At 35.3% G+C, this 24,276-nt stretch overlaps 2 protein-coding genes across 2 annotated transcripts; one reads left to right on the top strand and one right to left on the bottom strand.

Moving 5' to 3' along the window:
• The first annotated feature begins 2,354 nt into the window (after positions 1 to 2,354).
• LOC141664704 (uncharacterized) lies at positions 2,355 to 2,759 on the top strand. The gene has a single exon (XM_074470658.1). It carries the CDS (start codon positions 2,355 to 2,357, stop codon positions 2,757 to 2,759), a length of 405 nt encoding a protein of 134 aa, XP_074326759.1.
• Positions 2,760 to 19,875: 17,116 nt separating this feature from the next.
• LOC141667284 (heavy metal-associated isoprenylated plant protein 37) lies at positions 19,876 to 22,011 on the bottom strand. The gene is made up of 3 exons (XM_074473712.1): positions 21,783 to 22,011; positions 21,531 to 21,606; positions 19,876 to 21,030 (listed from the first exon to the last, which is right to left on the bottom strand). Exons 1-3 carry the CDS (start codon positions 21,819 to 21,821, stop codon positions 20,117 to 20,119), a joined length of 1,029 nt encoding a protein of 342 aa, XP_074329813.1. The 5' UTR covers positions 21,822 to 22,011; the 3' UTR covers positions 19,876 to 20,116.
• Between the last annotated feature and the right edge of the window lie 2,265 nt (positions 22,012 to 24,276).

Below are 24,276 nucleotides of genomic sequence, written 5' to 3'. Positions count from 1 at the left end.
ATGAGGTACTTAGTTTTTTGGATGCTTTTTTTTATTATCATCAAATTGCTATGAATGACGAGGATGTGCCCAAGACAGCGTTCATAACTCCGAAGGGGACTTATGCTTATATTAAAATTCCCTTCGGACTGAAGAACGTTTGAGCCATATTCCAACGAATGATAAACAAGGTCTTTAAAGAGCAGATCGGAAGGAACATGGAGGCATATGTGGATGATATGATTGTAAAATCACTGTTCCAAGATCATGCCGAAGACTTAGAATGCTTCGAAACGCTCCGGAGGAACAACATGAGGATCAATCCGAACAAATGTACCTTTGGAGTCTCTAGTGGAAAATTTCTTGGTTACATGGTCAGCGCCCGGGGGATAGAGCCGAACCCAGAGAAGATCGAGGCATTCATTAATATGGAACCTCCTAAATGCATCAGAGACATCCAGAAATTGACCGGCCGACTCACCGCCCTTCGGCGTTTCATTTCCCGGTCAGCCGAGAAGGCACTCCCCTTCTTCGCCGTGCTCAAAGGGTCAAAGAATTTTGAGTGGGGAGCCGAGTGCCAAAGGGCATTCGAGGAAGTAAAAGAGTATCTTACAAAGGCACCGCACTTAATGGGGCCCGATCCGAAGGAAACCCTCCAGCTTTATCTAGCCGTGTCCGACAGAACTCTGGGGGCGGTGCTTGTGAAAAACTATGAAGGCAATCAACACCCTGTGTTCTACGTAACCCATGTCCTCAAGGATGCAGAGACAAGGTACCCCAATGTCAAAAAAATTGCATATGGGTTGGTTATGGCCTCCCGAAAATTATGACATTATTTCCAAGGCCAAACGATTCAAGTCGTCACTAGTCAATCTCTGAAGAAGATTTTAACGAGGCCCGAAGCCTCGGGAAGAGTCGTGGCCTGGTCCATTGAACTTGGGGAATTTGATCTCAAGTATGTCCCCAGGACGGAGATCAAAGCTCAAGCTCTGGCCGACTTTGTGGTCGAGTGCACCTTCTCGGGGCCGAAGGATCTTACACCCGACGAACAGCTAATCCGGATCCCTGGGAAGTGGAAACTTTTTGTATATGGGTCGGTAGCCGGAAAAAAGTGTGGGGCCGGCTTAATTCTCTCCAGCCCCAAAGGATTTGAGATATGCCAGGCTATAAGATTCGACTTTCCCTTGACGAACAATGAAGCAGAGTACGAGGCACTCCTCGCAGGGATGGAGCTGGCCCGAAGCCTTGAGGCGAAGCATCTAAGGGCTTTCAGCGACTCCATACTGGTTGTGAAATACTTCACGGGGGAATATGAGCAAAGAGATCCCCGAACGAAAGCCTATGCTGCCAAGGTAAGAGATGCTTCTTTGTCATTTGAAACCTTTGAGCTAAGTCAAATCGGCAGGGAGAACAATGCTCGGGCGGATGCCCTTTCCAGGCTAGCTTCGGCCGAGACACAGAACCTAACTGGTTCTATTTACCTCACCGAAGCCAAGATGCCTTTGATCGAGAAGAAAAAATGTCTGGAGATCCACCAGGGGAGCGATTGGATGACCCCCCTCAGGAACTTTCTGGAGAAAGGCATTCTACCTCCAGACCGAGGGGAGGCGCTAAAAATAAAATATAGAGCGTCGAGCTACACAATCATTAGTGGGCGGATGTATCGCCAATCAGTTAGTCAACCCCTTCTGCGATTTATAAACACCGAAGAACAACGACAGGCTCTTGAGGCAGTGCACGAAGGAATTTGCGGCGAGCAACTGGCCGGTCGGTCCCTCGCCTTTAAAATTCTCCGACAGGGATTCTTTTGGCCCACCCTGAAGGCCGACGCCAGCAACTATGTAAAGAGGTGTGTACAGTGCCAATTGTTCGCCACTGTCCCAAAACAGCCCCCAGAAGAGATGACTTCGGTGCTAAGTCTCATTCCGTTCGACGTGTGGGCCGTGGATATTGTGGGCATTCTCCCAAAAAGCACGAGGCAAGCAAAATACTGTATAATTTCCATCGATTACATGACCAAGTGGGTTGAAGCCCGACCTCTCTCTGCCACTACCGAAGAGGCAGCAAAGAAGTTCTTCGTAGAACAGATTATTCTCCGATTCGGGATTCCGAAGATCTGCATCTCTGACAATGGAACCCAGTTTATTGGAAACAAATTTCATAAGTTCCTACACCACTTGGGAATTGAACAGAGGTTTAGCTCAGTCGCCCACCCGCAAGGGAATGGAGCAGTAGAAGTGGCGAATAAAGTAATCTTTCAAGCAGTAAAGAAGAGGCTGGGAGAAGCTAAAGGAAGATGGGTGGAAGAACTCCCTTGGATCTTATGGGCCTACCGAACGACCCCTAGGACATCAACGGAAGAAACTCCTTTCAGAATGGCCTATGGAACCGAAGCCCTAATTCCAGTCGAAGTAGGCTTGGAATCATATCGAACTGAGACCTACAATGTAGAAACTAATAGCTTCGGGCTAAGGGCGAACGTAGACTTATTAGAGGAGGAAAGAGAAGCTGCCCATCAAAGGAACATGAAATACTTTCTACAAGCGGCACAACATTATGACTCCAACGTCAAGAAGAGGTCTTTCGGAGTCGGAGACCTGGTCCTAAGGGAGCTAGCCGCATCTATGCCGGCCAAACAAGGAAAGCTTCAGCCTAACTGGGAAGGGCCCTATAAGGTGATCGAGGTCATCCGTCACGGAACATACAAGCTTGAAACACTATCGGGCGAAGCAATCAAAAACACTTGGCACGCCAGTCGCCTTCGGAAGTTTTATCAGTGAGAAATTTCTTTAAAAGTTAAAGTTTGTACTTGAATTCCGTATGAGGAATGTAAGCAGTTCGATTATAAATAAAGGTGCACTTTCTGTCACATTTCTTTATTAAGTACCAAAGCTGCGACCGCCTGAGTATTATCTAAGGGTGACCCCGAAGACGATAAACCCTCCGGTCGCCGCCTTCGATAAATTTGTTAATGAATTACATATCATGAGGGGCAATCCCACAAAACTCAAACATCCCTCACTACACTATTATTTAATTTGCACGTAGAAAGGACGAACGAAGGGCCTTAAGGGGCAATCCTAAGATAAGCCCATATCTTTCACCATTCCCTTGTTCATGATATATTAAAGAGGTCCGAAGGAAACCCTGTCCAGGGGCAATATAGAAAAGGACATGATCCTTCGGCCTCAATCACGATTGTATTTACAAACAAATACAGAATGAAGACGGCCTGGTCCAGGGGCAACCCCGAAGAAGACAAGCCGAAACTTCTTATTGACCGAACGAACAATGACATGTCGGTCAAGGGGCAATCACCGAACGATCAGCATTCCTGTTCCTTCACCCAAGAGCAGTAACTTAAAGCATTAACAGCCCAAATTTACCTTCGGCCTTTAACCCTCGGGGCCACGAGGGGTAGTAAGGCATCAAAATTGCTAAGGCAAAAGCCGAAGATGCGAATCATTTTGTTAAGTAAAATTGTTAAGTAAAATTGTTTTTCTTAAATAAAATTGTTAAGGCAAATCAAGCCGAAGATATAATTCGTTCTACTAGATTGCTAAGGCGAAAGCCGAAGATGCGATTCATCTTGTTAAGTAAAATTGTTAAGGCAAATCAAGCCGAAGATACAATTCATTCTATTAAAATCGTTAAGGCGAATTAACAAGGCCGAAGATACAATTCGTTAAGACGAATAAAATACACGGTTAAAATAAAAGAAACAATGCTGACAAAAGATGAAAGATGCATTAAAATATAAAAGCCCGAAGGCTACTTAAATTACAAAAGCTCGAATACAGGAGTATTGATTATTAAAAATAACATTACAAGAAGATGAATGAAGAAAGCCGCTGCAAGAGTTAGGTACGACCATGGAAAAACCAACGACAAACTTCGCAACAAGATCATCTTCAGTCATGTCAAGCACCTCAGTGCTGAAAGCTTAGGCCTGAGGGTCTTCATCTGAGAGCTCTTCGTCTTCGCCAGAGGAGACAGGAGGGGCTTCAACTGCAGGCCGGCCAATAGGATCCTCCAAGTTGTGGTCCAGCAACTGCTTATAGTCCCAGTTCAGGCCATGGGCCTTCTCCAAAATATAGTCAGCACCGAACTGGAAGCAGCGCTCCTCCGTCTGGTCCAGCTGTTTCTGCTTCTTCCGAAGCTCCTTGCGGGACTTCTTCAGCTGGACGTTCCGGTGGGAGATCCTCCGGTTCGCCTTCTTGAGGGCTTCCTCCAGCTTGGCCTTATCCCCCTTCAGCACGGTGGCCTGGTCGTCCAGGACCTTGTTCTGGGTTTTCACCCTTTCAAGTTCCTCCTCGGCCGCCGTGGCCCTCCTCTCCAGCTCCTTCACCTCAGCCATCCGAGCCTCCATGTCCCTAACTTTGTCCTCCACGGCCGCAGCCCAAGGAGCAGCCTACAAAAAAGACAAGAAGCATTAAACAAAGAGAAAGGTGCGGAAGAGTAAAAGATGAGCGAAAGAAAAAATAAAGAAAATTTAAAAACATACCAGGGACAAAAAGGACAAAAGCTCGGTGCAAGCCTCGGTCGGAGAAGCCGAAGCAAAGGCCGGAAGATCGGCCGGGAGCTGGAGGCCATGGCACTAGTCTGAAGCCACCTACTTCGTAGACTGCCTCACCGGGTAGACAGTATGATCAGACATCAACACGCCCCAGCCAGGAAGATAAGACTGAACGATCCCCTCCCGACTGCGGGTCCTCTTGGAAGGGTTCCCTTCCCTCACCACCACCGGCTCATCCTCATCATTATCAGAGGCCACTGGAGCCTGATGAAGCGGCGTGACCCTCTCCGCCTAGGGCCTCTCCTCGGTCTCCCCGGAAGGATTCGGCGTGGCCCCTCCATCAGCAGCCTTCTTCTTCGCGGCCTCTTCTGCGGCCCTTTTTTCGGCCGCCCTGGCTTTCTTCCTTTCAATCAGGGCCTCCCTGGAAGACACTGAAACATAAACGAAGGAAAATATGTCAGATAAAAAAGATAGAATGAAGGAACGTATGAATAAACGAATGACAGCTAACTGAAATAATCCGATAGACAAATGAGAAGTTTGTTACCCCCACCCCACAAACTTAGTAGCCAGTCTCTATCCCGAAACTCCTCGGGACCTAGATTGCTCACGCTGACGTTTACCAGGGTCGCGTAGTCCTCCTTCTCCCTCTATGTTAGGCTCGGAGCGAGGAGCAGCGAAGGGTTTACGTCCCGCCAGACGGACAATGGATCCAACTTCCGACCACTCACGAAACACCAGTGAGTATGGGTCTTCTTGTTACTGGAGTTGGTGGCCGTCCAATCCGCCCGGCCAGCCCGACGAGCAATGGTATAAAATCCCGGGTTCTTCGGGTTCCTTCGGAAGTCGTAATGCCACCAGAATAGCCTCGGAGTTGGGCGAACTCCGGCATGAAGGCACCTATTCTGGAAGCAGTTGATATGGATGAACCCATTAGGATCCATCTGCCCCAGAGCGATCCCCGTCTGTCTGAAGAGATACGTCACCATCTTCAGTATTGGAACTCGGAAGCCGCACTTGAACGCCGCCTCCGAGATCTCGACAGCACAGTCGCCGTACCCTTCCGGCACTCCAGGAATATCGTAAATCCGCTCGTTCCCCTTGGGGCATAGAGCCAGAAGAAGTTCTGAGGGACAAAGAAATCAGAATACATCTGAATTATCCTCACCTTCGATAACTCTGACCGGTTATTCGCCGCCGGGTAATTCGCCACCGATCTAAAAAGATCCCGACCCGTTCTCTCGGGGCGAATAGAAGATGTTCCTACCAAAGTGCCCGACCTTGGGTCCCAAGTCTCTGGGGGGCGATTCGCTATGTCCATGTCCCTGTATTCGAAAACAGAGAGACATTAGTCCATGTACTCGGGACAAGATAAAGGAAAAATGAAAAATATTAAAAGGCCGAGTACATGTCCCAGAACCGAGCGAACAGAAAAAGATATGGAGTCGGCTCCTGAAGGCTGTTCCAAAGGGCAAGTTCCCCGAAGGAAGTTCTCGCCCCAGAAACCCTTCGCCTGCCATCTTTAAACTCCAAACCGCCTATCTGCCCCTAGGGTCGGCTCCCGAAGGACGTTCTTAGGCCAAGAACCCCCCGAAGAGAGTTCTTGGCCAAAAAATGCCTCGCATGCCATCTTTAAACCCATGGGGAAACCCAGAAAACTCCTATTGCCTACCCAAAAGTACCCAAAATTTTAAAAGGGTGGGAAAAAACACACAGCACACGAACATAAAACCCAGAAATGTCCCGTAAACTCAAAGACTTGACGAAAGCCACTGAGCCCACATGCAAACACCATAAAACTCAAAAACTAGCATGCAAGTGAAAAAAGCAATGGAAAGGCGAAAAAGAACTTACTGATTTGAAGATGTTCCTGAATTGAAATGGGATAGTCCGGAAAGACGGAATTGTTGTTGCCCATGATTGAGAAACTCACCATAGTTCGCTGCTACATATAAGAAAATGGAAGTGATAAAAAGAAAAGGAAAATGCACAAATGGACTTTATATTGGCGCCCAAAAAGAATTCAGAAAGGCGACGTTTGGGGGTTTTTAAAATAGACATCCCAGATTAAAATGGTTGAGATTCAACGGCTGAGATTGGGTCTTGGAACGACGTGCCAACAGCTGTCGCTTTAATGCACTACAAGTTCCCACAAGCTTGCCACGTGTACGACCGAAGATCGAGGCGGAACTGAAGCAGTCACCCTAGGGTTTCTTCGCCCCAATATGGGCCAAGACCGGTGTCCGTTGGCCGGCCCGAAGGCCCGGCCAAAGGACAGGGACATGTTGGTTATAGGCCCAACAAAACTCATCGAACGAAGGCTCAATGTACAATTAAGCTACTGGGCCGAAGGTCCTTCAGGCCCGCGAGACGAAGGCCCACGGAAGTCCTAGGCCAAGGCCCATTCTTCTTCCAGACCGTTGGAAAGGATAAGAGGGATAACGCCCCCTTTTCACTCCCTCCTTAATGACGAATAATGGATGAGCATTCATGAGTAATATGGGTATAAAACCCCCTGGAAAGTAAGACAACAGAGGGACATTCTCGCATACACTCTGCTTTTCTTGTGTTATTTACCCACCTTTACAACCAGATTCTTATTCTCACACCGAAAGTGAATCGGGGGTATCCACCCTCGCATTCTCTTCACTTTCAGGTACCGGTCGAAGGTATTCTTAAGGCAGCCGAAGCCTGTTCACTAAGACGAAGGAGTCTGGGCGTAACAATACCAATAAGTTTAGTAGCAAGAAAGGATTCTGATCAAATCTTTTATCAATAACATGATTATGAACAGTTCTTACATCAAAAGATGAGTTTTTATGGAGCAAGAATAGATTCAAAGCTCAAAAATTTGAAGATGGGGGTCCCTTGAGAAAGGAAATAAAGGGCTTGTTTTACGTTACCTTGTTGACCGAATGACTGAATAAGATGGTTGGTGCCAGTGGGAATGTGATAAAATCGAAAAAGGAGGCGAGATAGGTGGGTGAAAAAACGAATGCAATGGCGTGTGAGGGTTTAAGACTGATTTGTGGTGTGAAACTGAACCGAAAAAACCCCATTTTTGGTAACATCGGAGTTATCGGAATTGTTCGCTGATTTTTTGAAACTCATCGGAATTTGAGAATTTTCCGATAAGTTTTTTTTTAAATAATTTGGTGCTCGTTAATTCGACCGCATTCGTCAAATTTAGAAGAATGTTTTTAACCATATATGGTCAAATTTATATTTAGGCGGACATTTCAAATTATATCAAAAATTCAATTTTTGGGTGAGATTTTTTTAAGCATTTTCGATCGAATTTAAACGGTTGAATTTAGCCACTCGTATACTAAAAATGACTATTTTACTAAATATAACTCAAGCGAATACGACGGTCCAAAAATCGTTCTTATTGAAGTAAATACGACCAAAAAAGGTCAAATTTAACTAAATACAACTGAATTTTGACTCAAAAACAACTTCAAGTATGCAACCAAACTTATTAGTCGAATTTATAACTTATAAAATAACAAGTTGAATGTAAAAAACGAAGTACTTCTTTTCAACTTCCGTTGACTTTCCGCTTTTTTATTAACTTTACTTTTAACATTTATGTTTTTAAATATTTTTCTAATTTAAAATTCATGAATTAAGATAATTGTATTTAAAAATTATTTTTAGTTTATTAAAGTAAAAAAATTAAGATTTATAAATAAAATTATCCAAACACTTATTTAATTTATAAGTATTTATTTACCTATCATTTAAAAATTATTTATTAATATCAAATCATAAATTTCTTATTTTAAATTTTTTGAAACGAGTACATATTATGACAGACGCAATTTACTTTTTCAACAACAGTCTTCATGGACAAATTATAAACATTTAGACTCCTATTACAATTTCTTTCAACTGCATTAACTAAATAATAATATTCAACATTTGAAAATTTTAAATACTTTAAATAGCACTTGTAGGTATTATTAATATTCAATCTATTTTTTATACATTTGACTTTTATGCACAAACTTTTAAGTCCAATGATCACATACTTAAAATAATAATAATTTTTTAAATCTTTTTTGTGAATTAAAGTTTTAGTTATACAATTTTATTCAAAAAAAATAAAAATTATGATTTTAAATATGCGGTCAAAATACTTAAAAGTGAGTGTACAAAAGTCAAATATCATATAAAAAAATATAGGGAGGAGTATGATATTAGAGGGCATACATCTTCCTCAATCTCAAATAAATATTAAAACATTTATTACACACTCCGGGTAGTTTTACAGATTTTGGAAATCGGAATTATTCTGTTGAGGTACCGATTTGTGATTTATCAGATGATTTTTAAAAAATCGGATAATTTATCGGCGATTTATCGGAAATCGGTCAATTTCGGACAAAAAAATTTGACCGATTATTAAGTCATTTATCGGCGATTTTTAAAATAAAGACTTCGGGGATAAAATTAAATAAGAAGAGGAATATATACTGAGATGTGGTTATGTCTTTGTACACAACACAAGAAGAACTAATATTTTGATAGTTAAACTCGATAATTTTGGATACGGCACGACTTACACGACACAAAATGACACAATAATTTGGTGTTTATTTTTACTTTTTTAATACACAAAAGTACACGATTGAGATTTAGTGTCGATTTTGTGTTTACCTTTCGGATACACCACAAGACACGGAGTATACGATACAAATAAATAATATAATTAAATATTAATATTTATAATGAATATATGTATATTTATAATAAATGTATGCATATTTATTTTAAATATAATACTTGATTTCATATTATTGTATTTACATGTGACTTCAATATATATTTTGTAAATTTTGTAAATTTTTTACCAAAAAATATTATATTTTTATTTATTTATTTATTTATTTTATATTAATATCCAATTTTACAGAAAAATATGACATGAAACAATACGAAATAAAAGTAAACAAACACGAAAGTAAACAAAATACGAAAATATACAACATAAAACTAGACGACGCGAATGATTTGCCATGTCCTGTGATGGTCAATATACATAATTTCAGTTATATAAGAGTTATATGAAACATTTTTCAAAATTTGTTAATTATAATATTGAATTGAACACCTTCTCAAGTTATTCAATTATTATATTAACTAAGTGAAAAAACCGCGTTTCGTGTGGTTGTAGAAATTTGTTTCAAAAAATTTAAAAAGTATAAATAAAGTATGTAGATAAATATTTTTCAAATGCTAAAAAAATGTTGCAAAAAAATTAAAAAATCTCACTTACATTATTTATTGCAAAAAAATTTTAAGAGTGTACATGATATACACAATGCAGTTCTTTTCAAACTGTTAGAAGATTTTGTATTTCACCTTGCAGCACGTGAGCATCAAATGCAAGGGTGGATCAAACATGCTAAAACTTAAATCTATGTATAAATTAAACCCCGTTGGATTGCTTTAAAAAAGAAGAACATTACTCACGGACTGTAATTATCAAGATGAACTATTAACATAAAAGGAAAAAAATATGCCAGAGTCTCTAAACTAACACTTAGGTAATTACACAGAAATTAAACTAATACAAAATATACACTAATTACATGTAGAACTTGTAGTCCTGGTTCCAAATCCAAGGTCATAATTTATATTTTACAAAAAAAATCGATATAATAAATCGTTAATACTCACCAACATAGTAAGCACAAGTAAAAGATAATAACATTCTTACATCATTCAACAACTCCCATATATATCTCCATTTCAGTTCTAGATCTGCAAGTACATTGTCATCATATACTCTCTCTAAAGCCAACCAAAATGCAAAGCAATAAGGTTAACTATATGAACTTGTTATTCTGTCTTTAGCACTGGCATAGAAATTTTACATTGCATGATAAAGTCCTTTAGATTAAAAATGAAAACCAACAAATGTTAGACTAAAATAGAAAAGAATCTTGATTACTAAAGAGCAAAACTATCATTATAGAAATGGTGGTACCTTTAGGTGCCGAAAAATAAAGAGAAAATGTAAATCATGATACTGTTTTAAAATAAGGAGATGCATATCTAAACAACAATAATTTTCATTCTCTTATGCCAGCCTCCTTGATCTTACACAATATATATAACTTTCACTATATTGAGACAAGGAAGTGAAGAAGATTGCACAAAGTTGAGAAGATTGTTGCAATTATAGACATGAAATAGTTGAAGTTTGCATGTTGATATGCCTTGTAATAAATTGGCAACTAAGGTATATGCATGTCGAAAGCCACTACATGAACATGATAAAACTTGGACGCAAAAGAAAACACGAAAAATGAATAGTAAAACGAATAGCCTGTCATGCCACGCACCTTAGATTTCAGTCCTTTTCTATCTTTTTTTTCAAGGATTATAACTTTTACCTCTGTTAGGCGCAAACAACCTTTTTGCTTCTCGGCATCAAGCACAATTACATATATATCGGCAAATATCACACAATATAAATCAACACAAATATAAAAATTTATCAGGTTTAAGAGAAGTAATGTTTAACATCTTAATACTTTCGAACCTTTAGTACCAACAAGTGATTTTGGTAGCCTTGAGTACAGCAGAGATGCCTGTAACGGTTTAGTAGTTATACATCAAATTGCATTATCAAAACTTTAATCAAGCCATAAAAACTTAAAAGATTAATGGTATGTTTGCAAAGTGTGTATTATTATAAATCCAAACCTTAGAGTAACCAAAGTCGCAGATCTTAAGGCGAGGAGCTGGATACTGAATACATCAGTAGATAAATGAAATCCCCTCCATATAAAACTGTGTGAAGTGAGATGAATTTCACAACATTTCGCACAATTTTGGGGGTGACAAATACTCTCCGACCTCATCCATGACCAATAAACAATAATTCAGGTTCTTCAATCTATAAAGCACAAAAAAAAATTAAAAAAATTATTTTTGCAGAGTGCAAGGCAGCCTTCATAACTACACATGTATTAAAAGTTTAAATAAAATCCAAACAAAGATGTTATAAACCACAATGTTGAAGTTAGTGTGGTTTCAATTCATAAATATTGAATATGAAAAATGATAATGTAGTTAGATATCTTTAACTAATACAATATATAACTAAAAGGTCAAAATCAGTCAACTCTGGAATTGTGTTTGCATTTGAATCTGCATTTTGTTTTTGTTGTCACATGTATTTTATCAGATCAGGGTAGTAACACCTATTAGGTAAAGGTTAATTTCATGGTTGAAATAATAAATTACTGGAAGAAAATAACTATATAACCATAGCTTTGAACATGATGCATTTTGATCCCATTCCTAAAGTTAATTCAAGACCCTTTACTTTCGAGTTATAAATAAGGGAAAGGAAAGCCAGGTCTCCCACTACTCCTCAAAGCAAGCCAAACCAATATTTGTTTATAGAGCATACATTATTATTAAATACCAACATCAAACCCTAGCTAAAACTATATTCAAGAAAATTTCGAATGACAAGTCTATAATAATACAAGTTTTCTTTATGAATGTAATTAAAAAAGGCAAATTACTATATTCACAGTGACTTGCATTAAATAATACATATATACAACACTAAATGAGAGCTCTAATCAAGGTTTGTAAAGATATAATAAGTCATGAAAGTAACTTTGATATTTCAGTAAACTCGAGATAGCATGTAAAATACAGGATAAATTAAGTCAGCAGGAGTATAATGAACACAACCCATGTCTCTACAGCGTGCGCCAAAAATGATACATTTTGCTATATTGCAATCAATGTACTCTCTCGAGAACAACTTAAAGCTGTAGATCGCAAAAATATATTTAGCATTAGCAAAATGGCAAATCTTCAAATAAAACCAGATAAATAGAATAAATTGATAAATTTTTAATTTAACAGGGATACCCGAATTATATGTTGGGGATACTGAAATATATGCTGATAATTTGTAACAAATGGGGAGGAAAGCACTAATAATATAAAAAACAGACATAACAAATAACCAAAACACTCATATTTACTAATGATAAAACAGAAAACCTTGAAGGGGAAAAGGTGGTCGGCCCTCCTTTATACACATGCTCGGCCAAATTAAGGGAGATAGAGAGTCCACGACTGAATTACAAGACTTGGTTGTTGATTCTCTAGGTAGTAATTTTTGTGCTTTAATTATTTCTTGCTGATTTTCTTTAACAAAATTACAAAGAAATAATGAGGGACAAATAGAAAATGGACAGTGTGTGAGGACTATGAGAAAATAACTTAAACACGCCTCAGAGGTCCCAGTTAAATAACCAGCCATCAGAACCACCACCTCATCCTTCATAAACTTGAAAATATGATACTGCATGACAGGAAAATGATACTACAACACTGTAAATGTGACTACAAAAATAGATATTAATCAAAATATTTCTAAAAATCTGCCAGGTTGTGTCAAAGGATATAAGTATATATAGAAGAAACTATCAAAAAATTATCATGATATACGAATAAATTGAGATATTTTTCCTATTCAGCATACTCTTAGAGAGCAGGAACCTAAAACTTTAGATGCTAAAAATATAATTAGCATTAGAAAAATGAAAAATCTACAAAGTAAATCATGCAAACAGAATAAATAATTGATTCACACGAATACCTGAAATATTTGTTGGTATTCTGGCGAGAAGAACCCTAACAATATAAAAGTAGATATAAGATGTAAACAAAATATTCGAAACTGGAAGGAGAAATGAGGTGCTTTCCTTATAAACACATGATGAACCCAATTTAAGGTAGATAGGGAGTCCAAAACTGAAACAGGAGATTTGACTGTTAATTTTCTTGGTAGTAATATCTGTACATCATGAGTTGTCCGTTCATTTTCTTTGTTGTGCAGTTACACTGAGATAATAAGATAAGAGAAATATAAAAAAATGTAAGGGGCTTTAGAATCCAGATAAAATAATTTAAACACAAAAGGGAGGTGTCACGTCAGCCACGAGTGATTTTTCTTTATATAGATATATATATTTTATATTAAATTTTACTATTTTGATCTTTTAGCCTAACAAACACATTGACTGGTATAAATATATACAGAAAAATTAAATGATAGTTAAAATAAATTAGATAAAGTATTTCTATTGCTTGGAAAATACAAGTTACAATAATGAGGGGCAAATTAAAATTGAAATGGGACAGAGGAAGTAATTAATTACTATTATTTCCTTTTTTGATTTAATGTGAAATCGAAATATATTTTCTATATAATTATAAAACTAAATTTAATAAAACGGGGCAACATATAAAAATGTAAATAACACAACACATCAAAAAATTCTCTCAACCTTAAAGCAGCCTCTTTATTATCTCCGAGGGGCTTTCATCAATTTTTACCGGTGAAAAATCTCGATCTATTCTTCTTTTTATTATTGTTAATTCATCTCTTATCTCATCTCTTGTTGAAATTCAATAAGTTTCTAATATATTTGGGTTTTGTTTATCTCTCCTTATGAGAATTTTGTTTTATTTGATTTATTTGCAGTTTATCATGTTCGAAATTATAGATCTGATAAAGATTTTTATGATGATACATTTGTGGTCGATTGCTCAAAACAATTGATATCATGTACATATCATTTCAATAAATTGATTGATTGCTTAACAAAAAGTAAGGATTCAACATCAATATATTTATACATTTATTCAATTTCGATCATATGTGTAGATCAGTAGATACCGTATGACTTTTCATTATTAATTACTAGTTAGTAACCCGTGCGAAGCACGGACCCGAAATTAAAAATAATAATATTACATTATTATTTGAAATGAAACTCATAATCTGTGCAAAATACAGATCTAAATATAATAGATAAAATGTTTTTAAAATATGTAGTTAAAAAAATCAAAATTAAGTGTAACTCTAAAAGTATAGTTCTCGTTATGCATGCCCCTAATTATTTATTTATACAAATCTGACATTTTAACTTCTAATACGATTATTTTAAAGTAAACTGACGTTTGGATGTTCAGCAATAAATAAAAATTGAAGTAAAATTTACAGAGAGTAGAAGTTAATTTATGTCACTTAGAGATTTTATTACATAAAATTTTAAAAATAGTTATAATTTTTTAGTGAGTACCAAGATTTAGGATATAATCATGATTTCGCTTATTAATATAAGTTGATACTCCCTCCGTCCCAAAACACATATCATGTTTTGACTTTTTACATTATTTACGGTAATCGATTGACTACTAATTTACGTGTAATATATAAGATCAAATATAGTCATGAGTGATCTTGTTGGATTCGTATTTATGAGTACTTTAATACAATGAAGTTTTTATATTTAATACTAATACGAAACTAAAAATATTAACAATCAAAAGTGTGCATTGGCAAACGTGTACAATACAAAAAGGAAAAATATTTAGGGACACAGGAGTAGTTGATAACCCGTGCGAAACACGGATCCGAGACTAAAAATATCGAATTAATATTTGTAGAGAATTATTCATAATCTGTGCGAAACATGAATTAAAATTAATATATTAATATCAAATATTAAATTGGTACTTGTAAAAATAGTTACGTGGTTAAAAAGAATCGAATCGGTTATGAAATTTTCTACTATAATTCTAGTTTTGCATTGTTTTCCTTGATATAGAAATCTAACATATTAGTTTTATTTTTGTGAAACGAATTGTATCTCTATCTTACGAACCAAATATATGTTCTTTAGATAATTTAATATTAATTAATATTATATGATAATTATCTTATAATTCGCCTTTTCAATATAGTTTATTTAATATTACCTAATTATTGATAAAAAAATTAATTTATAAAATAAAAGTAAATAGATGTTATTAAACTTAATTTAATATTACTTAATATAATCTAAATACAGCCCATAAATTTGTTATTGTTTAAATATATTTTTTAATTTTAAGTAAATAAACGTTGTGATGGACAGTAACAAATACGATCGTTAAATCAATAATTTTCAGTTTAAAAGTTAATAAATTTTACTAAAGTCATTTGTTATTACTTAATTAGTATTAAAATAATATTATCCAATTTAAAAGTAAACTGGCACTAGAATTGACACTAACTAATAGAAAACAAAGTTTACAGAGAATAGAAGTCAATTCGTGTTAATAGTTTAATTTACGGTTAGTAGTTTTTCAAAATAAAAGTAAATATATGTTATTTTACTTAATTTAATGTAATTTAATAATTTTTTATATAATTTATAAATAAATAAAGTTTATAGAGAATATAAATCAATTCATGTTAGTAATTTACTTAATAGTTTGTAAAGAAAATAAAATTTATAAAGAATGGAATGATTTATGTTAAAAACAAAGTTTATAAAGTTTAGAAGTCAAACTTATACATGGTTTCGCTTATTAATAAAGAATAAAAGTATAGAATTCTCTTTTCAAGAAAAAAACACAACACGTCAAGATACATTAATTTGTCACGTCCACTAATACATACAAATAGACGACTTTGTGAAGGCACCGGCCAAAATCCTTCTTCCTTATTACCCGTTTGGTAACTTGGATTTCATTTAAAATTCTAAATTTGATCAAATAACATGTTTGGATAAGTTAAAAAATTTGGATTTGGATTTAATTTAAAATTCAAGACAATCAAATTTTAGTGCAAATATGAGAATTTGAAATGACAACTCAAATCATATCATTTAAAATCCAGCATTTCAATTGAAATGCTTGTTTTCAAACAAGGCACAGAATTTATGAACCAATTACATTTGGCAGAAAAATTGAGGACACAAGGGAATTTGCAACAAAATAAGATTGGCGCACAGGATTTAACTAGCCGAGCTAAATTGGTATGGAAGTAATGCTTAATGAGAGAATTTGAGTTTACAGTAACACAATGCCAGGTGCCAAGTTCATAGTTAAAGTATTCAACTAGATGATTGTTGGACTGTTAAAGGAGTTGTTACTTGTTACCGTAAGTGCTTCTATCTGTTTGATTATCTTACGGTTCCTTGTCAATATATGTGATATGCGTCTTCAACATCACCATTCGGCAACCTTGCCACATTGCAACGGCAGCCACCATAAATCGGTCAATCAATGTATGCAAAATTCTTTGTAGGAGTCAGGATGTTGCATCAAACCACTTATCCGCCTCAGAGGAGTTGCATATATTAACTATAACAACCTCTTAGTACACCTATATTAATGTGACTCTTCAATTTAGGTTATCGTATATGTGTCGGTTATTTAGATACTCAGACACTAACACCTTTTTCTACTGCAATATGGAAACCTCAACTAATTTATAGATCAAATATTAGTCACATTTAGTATTCGAAATAAATATTTATGAAGAAAAAAAAAGCGAAAATGTGATAAAAATAGGTAAGATAGCAAATTAGCAATTTTTTTTAGAAAATCAAGTTTAATCGAAGTTCACTTGTTACTTTATTGTTAAATGTGTAACTTAACATAGTTGTTTATTAATGAAACTAGTTTACTAAACCGCGCTTCGCAGCGACCTTCTAAAATAATATTTTGAATTCTTTTCCCTTGTATTTTTTATCTGATCTTTGTCATTATGAAATTAAGAATAATAAAAATATATAATAAATCAGAAAGTTTAAAAATTCGTTCTCTTGTTAAACATGTTTACTCCAATGTGTCGTTCTCTCATTATTCATAAATATAATATCATAAAATTGTATTATTTATTAGTCAATAATCAATGTAATTTTTTTTTCTATTTTATAATGTAAAAATTTGAGAAAATTGTAAAAAAATATATGAGATGCGCCACCTAACCGCAATATATATAGATATTTGTTTTTGTAATATTTCATATGCTAAAAATTAAAATAAAATTTCAGAAAAATATAATATAGTAAGTTGATTTTAAGAAAAAGAGGAGAAATGATATTAAAAAGGAAATTTAGAAAAATATGAAGATGTTAAGTTGATTTAAATAGAAAGTAGAAGTGGCAGGAGAATACTATGATGACAACGTTGATTTAAAAAATCTTTAATGGAAGATGTTGTATAAATTTAGGAGAATATTATGAATGACGATAAAAATTTATAGATATCCGTCTTTGCAATATTTTATAGGCTAAAAAATAGAATATAGTAAGTTGATTTTAGGAGAAGAAGGAGAAATCGTAGTAAAAACAAAATTTATGAGAATACCAAGATGGTAAGTTGATTTAAATTGAAAAGAGAAGTTTTAGAAGAATATAATGATAAGTTGATTTCAAAAATCTTAATGGAAGATTTTATAGAAATTTTAGGAGGATATTATGAATAATGATAAAATATTTAGGAGGATATAAGTTAATTGTAGGTTTTGATATTTATTAACTCAAAAATTCGAAAAAATTAGAAAAATAGAATGAGACAATTTGAGAGACGCCACATTAACGTCCCCGTCTTATCCTTTATATAAGTATATTGATGATTTTCGTATCCCCATACCCGTGAAGTTCCCTTATTCTCAATTTTTAGACTTCTTAAATGTGTCGACATTCATACGTAAGATAAAAATATATATACGCTAGACCCGGCAATTTATGACACGACACGACTTACACGACACGAAACGACACGAAAATTTAGTGTTTGTGTTTGCATTTTTAGTACACGACACGAAAGTACACGAACACGAAAGTACACAGTCGAGATTTAGTGTCGGTTTTGTGTTTAACCTTCGAGTACACGACACTAAGTATACGACATAAATAAATATTATAATTAAATTTTAATATTTTTTTATAAATATATGTAGAATTATAATAATTGTATGTATATTTATTTTTAAAATATTATTTATTTTCATTATATTGTATAGAATTGAGATCTAAATATATATTTTTCATATATTTTATAATTTTTCTACCTAAAAATCTTATATTTTAATTTGTATTAATATTGAATTTAATATATATTAATATTCAATTAACACGACATACACGACACGAAACGATACAAAACGAAAGTATACGAACACGAATGTACACGAATGCTAAACATGTCGGTTTTGTATTTGGCATTCAAGTACACAAAACACGAAAATACGCGACACGAAAGTATACGACACGAACAAATTGCCAGGTCTACGCTAGCCGCTTATATTTACTTCCCTAGTCAAAGATGAAAGAAACCAAACAATATTAGCAAATTTCTAATCAGCTAAATGTCGAGATATATTACAAAATACTATATAATTTAAACTCAAACTCGTATTCACATACACTTGCAATGCAAAACCAAAACAAAAAAATTTTTGTGTACTTGTTTCCTGGAACTGATTCCTTTCTTTTATCGGTTTATGCACCTAACTGTCACTTGCCTCTACTGTAAGCTTGTTAGCACTAATAAGCAAGTTGGAGACATCATTTTGTAACAGAGAAAGATATCCTGTAATTAGATGGTTATAATATAAACAGCTACTTGTAAATTCCCAAACCTGGCGCCACAAATGCATACGAAAGAACCAGTCGTATCACATACCAGCAAAGGTTACATTTAAAACGTAATTAAAACAGGCAATTCAAGTGAAGCGAGCGTCAACCACTTATAGATGTTGAAGAAAGAGCTCTTACTCTATAGCAGCATCAAGAAACAATTTAACCAGACTCCCAAAGAAAGCAAAAGATAATGAAATGTTTCGTAGTCCTTGGTAGCATTATCAACTCAGTCATCAACACATATATCCTTCCTAAATTTATATAAAGCAACATGGTGGTTCTGATATTTGCGTGAACAGCTGGTTGTAATGCAAATAAGCGTTCTGCATATCTACAAGAGCATAGCCCTCAACATATAACATGTATCGCAGTAGCTAGAGAGCATTGTTGCATTCAGAAACCGCGGATGTTATAATCTTACACCTGGATAATGCATATGTTGATAATCACAATTTCTAGTTCAAATTCAGGCGTTCCTAACACAGTTTTCCCTTTTGAAATGAATCCCTCAAATGTAATTCATACTATCACAGTAAACTCTAATAAAGACCCCTTACTTTGCAGCTAAGAAGATGACTTTGTATTAACTATTAACACTTTAACTACTTTGCAACTTACTCTATTGACATCCAGAATCCAGTATAGAACCTCAACCCACTTATTCTGTACAAAACATGAAAAGATTGCAACTCAAATTGAAATAGAGCAAGTAAATACTACATATTCATGCACGTGCATGTGACACGCACTTGTGCATATATAAACAAAATGTTTGACCAAAGAATCAACCCCACAGTTGCTAGGCATGGCTGCATAATAATGTTATCATGTCTCTGAATTAGTATCACACAAACCAAAGTCACTCCCTGTGTCCCTGGACATAGATTACTTTGCAGGAATAGAGATAGAAGATAAACCACCAAACATTGCCTTGCATTATCCATATATAATACTACTAGAACCAGAATCTTGACTTTTACATACCACCACTGCATATATATTACTACAACTAAGAGCACCAGTAACCAAATCTAAAACAAAAGCTTGTCAAAAGGACATAACATGACTAGTAATTAATCAAGGAAACATCATATAGTCAATGCATAACTGGGCTTTCAAAAACTATAACCAAGTCCTTTAATTACTTGAGATCTTACATGATTGAGCAGCTACTTGTGTTTTCATCACTGAACATATGAGAAGCAGATTGACCAGCACCAGTACTTGTATAATAAATGGGCTCGTTGTAAGGAGGGTATGGACCTGGATTGTAGTTGTAATAGTACCCAGTCGTGCTCGGAGGAACAACAGAAGACCTCTGAAGCATCATCTGAGCTTGGGCTTGAGGCTGCATCATAACTTGCCTGTTCTGCAAATTCATCAGCATTGCTGCAGCTGCTGGACTGTTGAACTGCTGAGGATAATTAATGTTGTACGCTGGATGGTTTGAAAAATTAAGCCCACTTGAAGACCCTCCCTGAATTGCGCCATTTGGTTGCATTTGATAAATCCCTCCTGGAGCTGCAGCAATATTCTCCATCATCATCGAATTCACATCATTCGGTGCTCCACCCCTTCCAATTCCACCTTGATTGTTCATCATTGCAGCAAGAAGATTCGTATCAATTCCACCACTTGCATTAACATTAATCCCCGCATTCTGATTTTGATTTCCCCTTTTCCCGCCTTGATTATTCGTTTTGGCTTTGTTTTGAGCCATATTCTGAACAGCTTCAAGCATTTGTCTAGCATGGTTAGCTTCAGCATTCTGCTGGACTAGAAAATTCAGTCGCTTTAACTCTTCTTCTTCATCCTCTTCACCAAAATATTCATCTTCTTCTAAGAACCTTAAATTCGAAAGCTTTTGCTGCTTCTTTTGGCCTTTGTTGTTGTTCTTGTCATCCTTGATACAGTTAGCTTTCTGTTTCTGGTTCTGATTAGACTTATTTGACCAAATTTCAGCATGCTTACCAGCCTTGATCAATCTCTTGATCAATGTAGCAGAATCTACACAACCAGAAACACTGACTTTTTGCTGCTCTGTATCTATGAGTACTTGGAAAACTCCTGCTCACAAAAAGGGGTAAAATAACATAACAATTAACACAACAGTAACCAAAAACAAAAAGTTACTGTGTCTGTATCATAGGCCTTTATGACATTGAAAAAACTTGAAAGCATCAAGACTCTTGTTTTTCTTTTTGCTAATTCAAAAAGACTCATTTTCTTTAACCTCAAACACAAAAAGATAGATTAAAATGCTCTACTGCACAAAGAGTAAACACCAACATAGTGAAAAAATATATAGAGTAAACACCAACATGGTGAAAAAGGTAACAAATAAGTACCATAAAATAAAGCACATATCAAGAATCACATCTTCATCATTACATAAAAAAAGCCACCTTTTTTAAGTTAAAAAATCAAGATTTAAATGCTCTAGGGTATAACATGTAAAGACAGGTATCAAGATATATACATTTAGTACTTGGAGGGGTAAAATGTATCCTTTCCTAGAATGTGTTTGTGTGTGTGGAGACATTATTATAAGTAAAAAAACACAGTACCTTCAATCCTTTGAAGAAGTTTCTTGACTTTCTGCTTACAACCATCACAGTGAATATTAACCCGGAGAACAAAAGTCTGTAAAGAATGAAAAGAAACAACGCATACAAACACAATTTTTAGTAGGAAAACACTTATACCCAACTTTAGTTACCTTAAAGTCATCAGAAAAGAAAAGAAAAAAGAACCTCAAAAAATGCAAAACATTGTGTAAGAGAAAAACAAACAAGAAAGAAGATAAGGAACATGAGAACCTGGATCTTAAGAAGCTTGAAGTCACCATCCTTAGCCATTTCTTGAGTGTTGTTTGAACTGCAGAGGGGTGTGTGTGAGAGAGAGAAACAAGTGCCCTGAGCTAGAGTTGTTTGTTTCTACTTTACCCTGGACTTTGTAGTCAATGCCTCAGTGGTAATAAAAGATTAAAAGTAAAGAAAAAAAGAACAAAATAAATGAGAAGACAAAGAGGTTGTGTACAGAAAAAGAGAAGTGCAGTGCAGAGGAAGATACTTACAACTTAATGGAGGGAAATTGTACTATGGAATTCTGAAAAGCTAGACTGGACTAAGTAAAAATATACACTAATTAAATATATTCAAATGTACTTTTATTAGTAATTAATCTTGTAGTAAATACATTGCAGAGTACATCTACTCCTGTGGCTTAATGCAGTCTTATGCAGGACATATACGCCTTTGCCGAAAATGGTAAAAACTTAAGAGTGTGTTAATACGGTCTTTAACTACATACTGCAACTACAATAATGTAGTTTTCGGTTGCTAGAACTTAATTATCGCAGTTTAAATTTTATTTTTATGGTTTGATTTTTATTAATTCGGTTTTTAATTCAATTTCGATGTAGTAAGAAAAGCACAACCAAATCGATACATGCCCTTTTTCACAGATTTATTGTCTCAGAGGAGCATATCCACTTTGATGGTAGTATTATTAATCAGTCATTGAGAATGAACAGCTGGATCAATAGACAAACATTCCGATTTCCTAATATATGCATGGTCACATGCATGAAGCCATACATCAAAACTAAAGGAAGCTTAAATTTAGATTTCTAAAGCTAATTATATAATGACATAGATAGCTGGAATCAGTGATAGCGAAACTGTTTCTGTGATTCGAATTTTAATGGACTAGAGCATCTCCAAATTTTCACATCATTATCTAGTACAATCAAGGGTGGATCTAAAAAAATTTGTTTAGGGACACCGGACAAATTTTGAGAAAATATTTTATATATTTAAATTTTGAGACGACAATTTCAGATATTTTTATAAATTTTAATAATTTAAAAATATAAAATTTGATTTTATGAGGGACACGTGTCCTCGGTGATCTTTACTTGATCCTTCCCGAGTATAACTCAAAGGGCATATTTATGCAGCCCACGTGGCAGAGGTGCCCCAGCAAAAAGATAAAATAGTGATGTTTATTAAAATTGTAAGATACAGAATATGTATTTTTTATAAAATGCTCTTGCTTAAAATTTAATTTCAACTATAATATTAGTAAATCTGTCATTATTTGGGCTATTTTTTTATTTTTTTTGTAGTTATATGATTATATGTTAGAGATTAAATTGTTGAAACATTAAATTTTTAGAACTTATATAGCAAAAAACTTAAAAAAATCTTAATATAAATTACCATTTTTTTGAATTTGTACTACAAATTTATGACATACCCACTTCACTCAAGTACATAGTTTCCCAAGAAGAAATTTGGACTTACCCAAACCATCATACAATACGTTATTATTTTTTTTTTTTGAAATAAACGTACTTGCATTAATCAAACCATGTCTAAATCAAGGTTACAAATGAGAAAATCAGGAGCAGTATTAACCCACTCCTGTAAACCAGACATAGAATATGCACCCTTTGCTAACAAATGGGCAACACTATTCGCTGATCTAGGAACAAAAACAATTAACACTTTCTCAAAGTGTTTAATTAACTCCCTACAATCATCAACAATTGTATCGAACATCGACTCCCCTTGGCTCTCCTTCACTTTGTTGATTGCGTCAACCAGTGTCTTAGCATCTGTTTCAAAAACACACTTGCTCGATCTCCATTCCTTTGTCCATGAGAGTGCTTCTCGCATGCTCAAAGCCTCAGCAATTCGTGGTTGATGTCCAACCTGTACCTTCCTACTTCTTGCTCGAACAAATTGACCAGAATCATCTCTTGCCACACATCCTAGGCCAGTCATCTCTCCATTCACATGACACGCTGCATCCGTGTTTATTTGTATCCATTGTTCTGGTGGTTTACACCATGTATGCACCCTCATTTGTTGTTGAACTTCATGTTGCTCCTCAACCTCCCTAGCCTTGCTCCAATCGGTCTTCATGTTTAATGCCATAGATTTCACCCCGAAAGATGACACTGTCACTCTCTCCCATACCCATTTGTTTCGCCTGTACCATAAGGCCCAACAAATCATACCATACATAGCCCTCTGTTCATTGTTACCCTTGTTAAAGATTTGTTTAGTAACCTGCAGCACCGTATCTCCAGGGTCCTCTGCGATCAGGCTCAGCATACCTACAGCAGCCCAGACCTCTCTTGTAAAATCACAAAGAAACATTACACGGGCCGTGTCCTCAACATAATTTTGACACCAAGCACATCTATCAACAATATTAACATGCTTGGTAATTAGATTTGCAGCTGTCAGGAGCACTTCTCTGCACATTCTCCATATGAAATTTATCACCTTTCCTGGAAGTTTG

This window comes from Apium graveolens, chromosome 6, assembly GCF_009905375.1.
Source record: "Apium graveolens cultivar Ventura chromosome 6, ASM990537v1, whole genome shotgun sequence".
In the NCBI taxonomy this organism is placed as follows: Eukaryota; Viridiplantae; Streptophyta; class Magnoliopsida; order Apiales; family Apiaceae; genus Apium; species Apium graveolens.
Note: the sequence above shows the minus strand (reverse complement) of the source record. Positions and strands in the feature narration are given on the sequence as shown.

Coding starts and splice junctions, on each gene's coding strand:
- LOC141664704 (XM_074470658.1), top strand. CDS start 2,355: ATGGCCTATGGAACCGAAGCCCTAATTCCAGTCGAAGTAGGCTTGGAA.
- LOC141667284 (XM_074473712.1), bottom strand. CDS start 21,821: ATGGCTAAGGATGGTGACTTCAAGCTTCTTAAGATCCAG. Junction 21,607..21,782: donor TCAAGCTTCTTAAGATCCAG/GTTCTCATGTTC, acceptor CATTCTTTACAG/ACTTTTGTTCTCCGGGTTAA. Junction 21,031..21,530: donor ACTTCTTCAAAGGATTGAAG/GTACTGTGTTTT, acceptor TTTTGTGAGCAG/GAGTTTTCCAAGTACTCATA.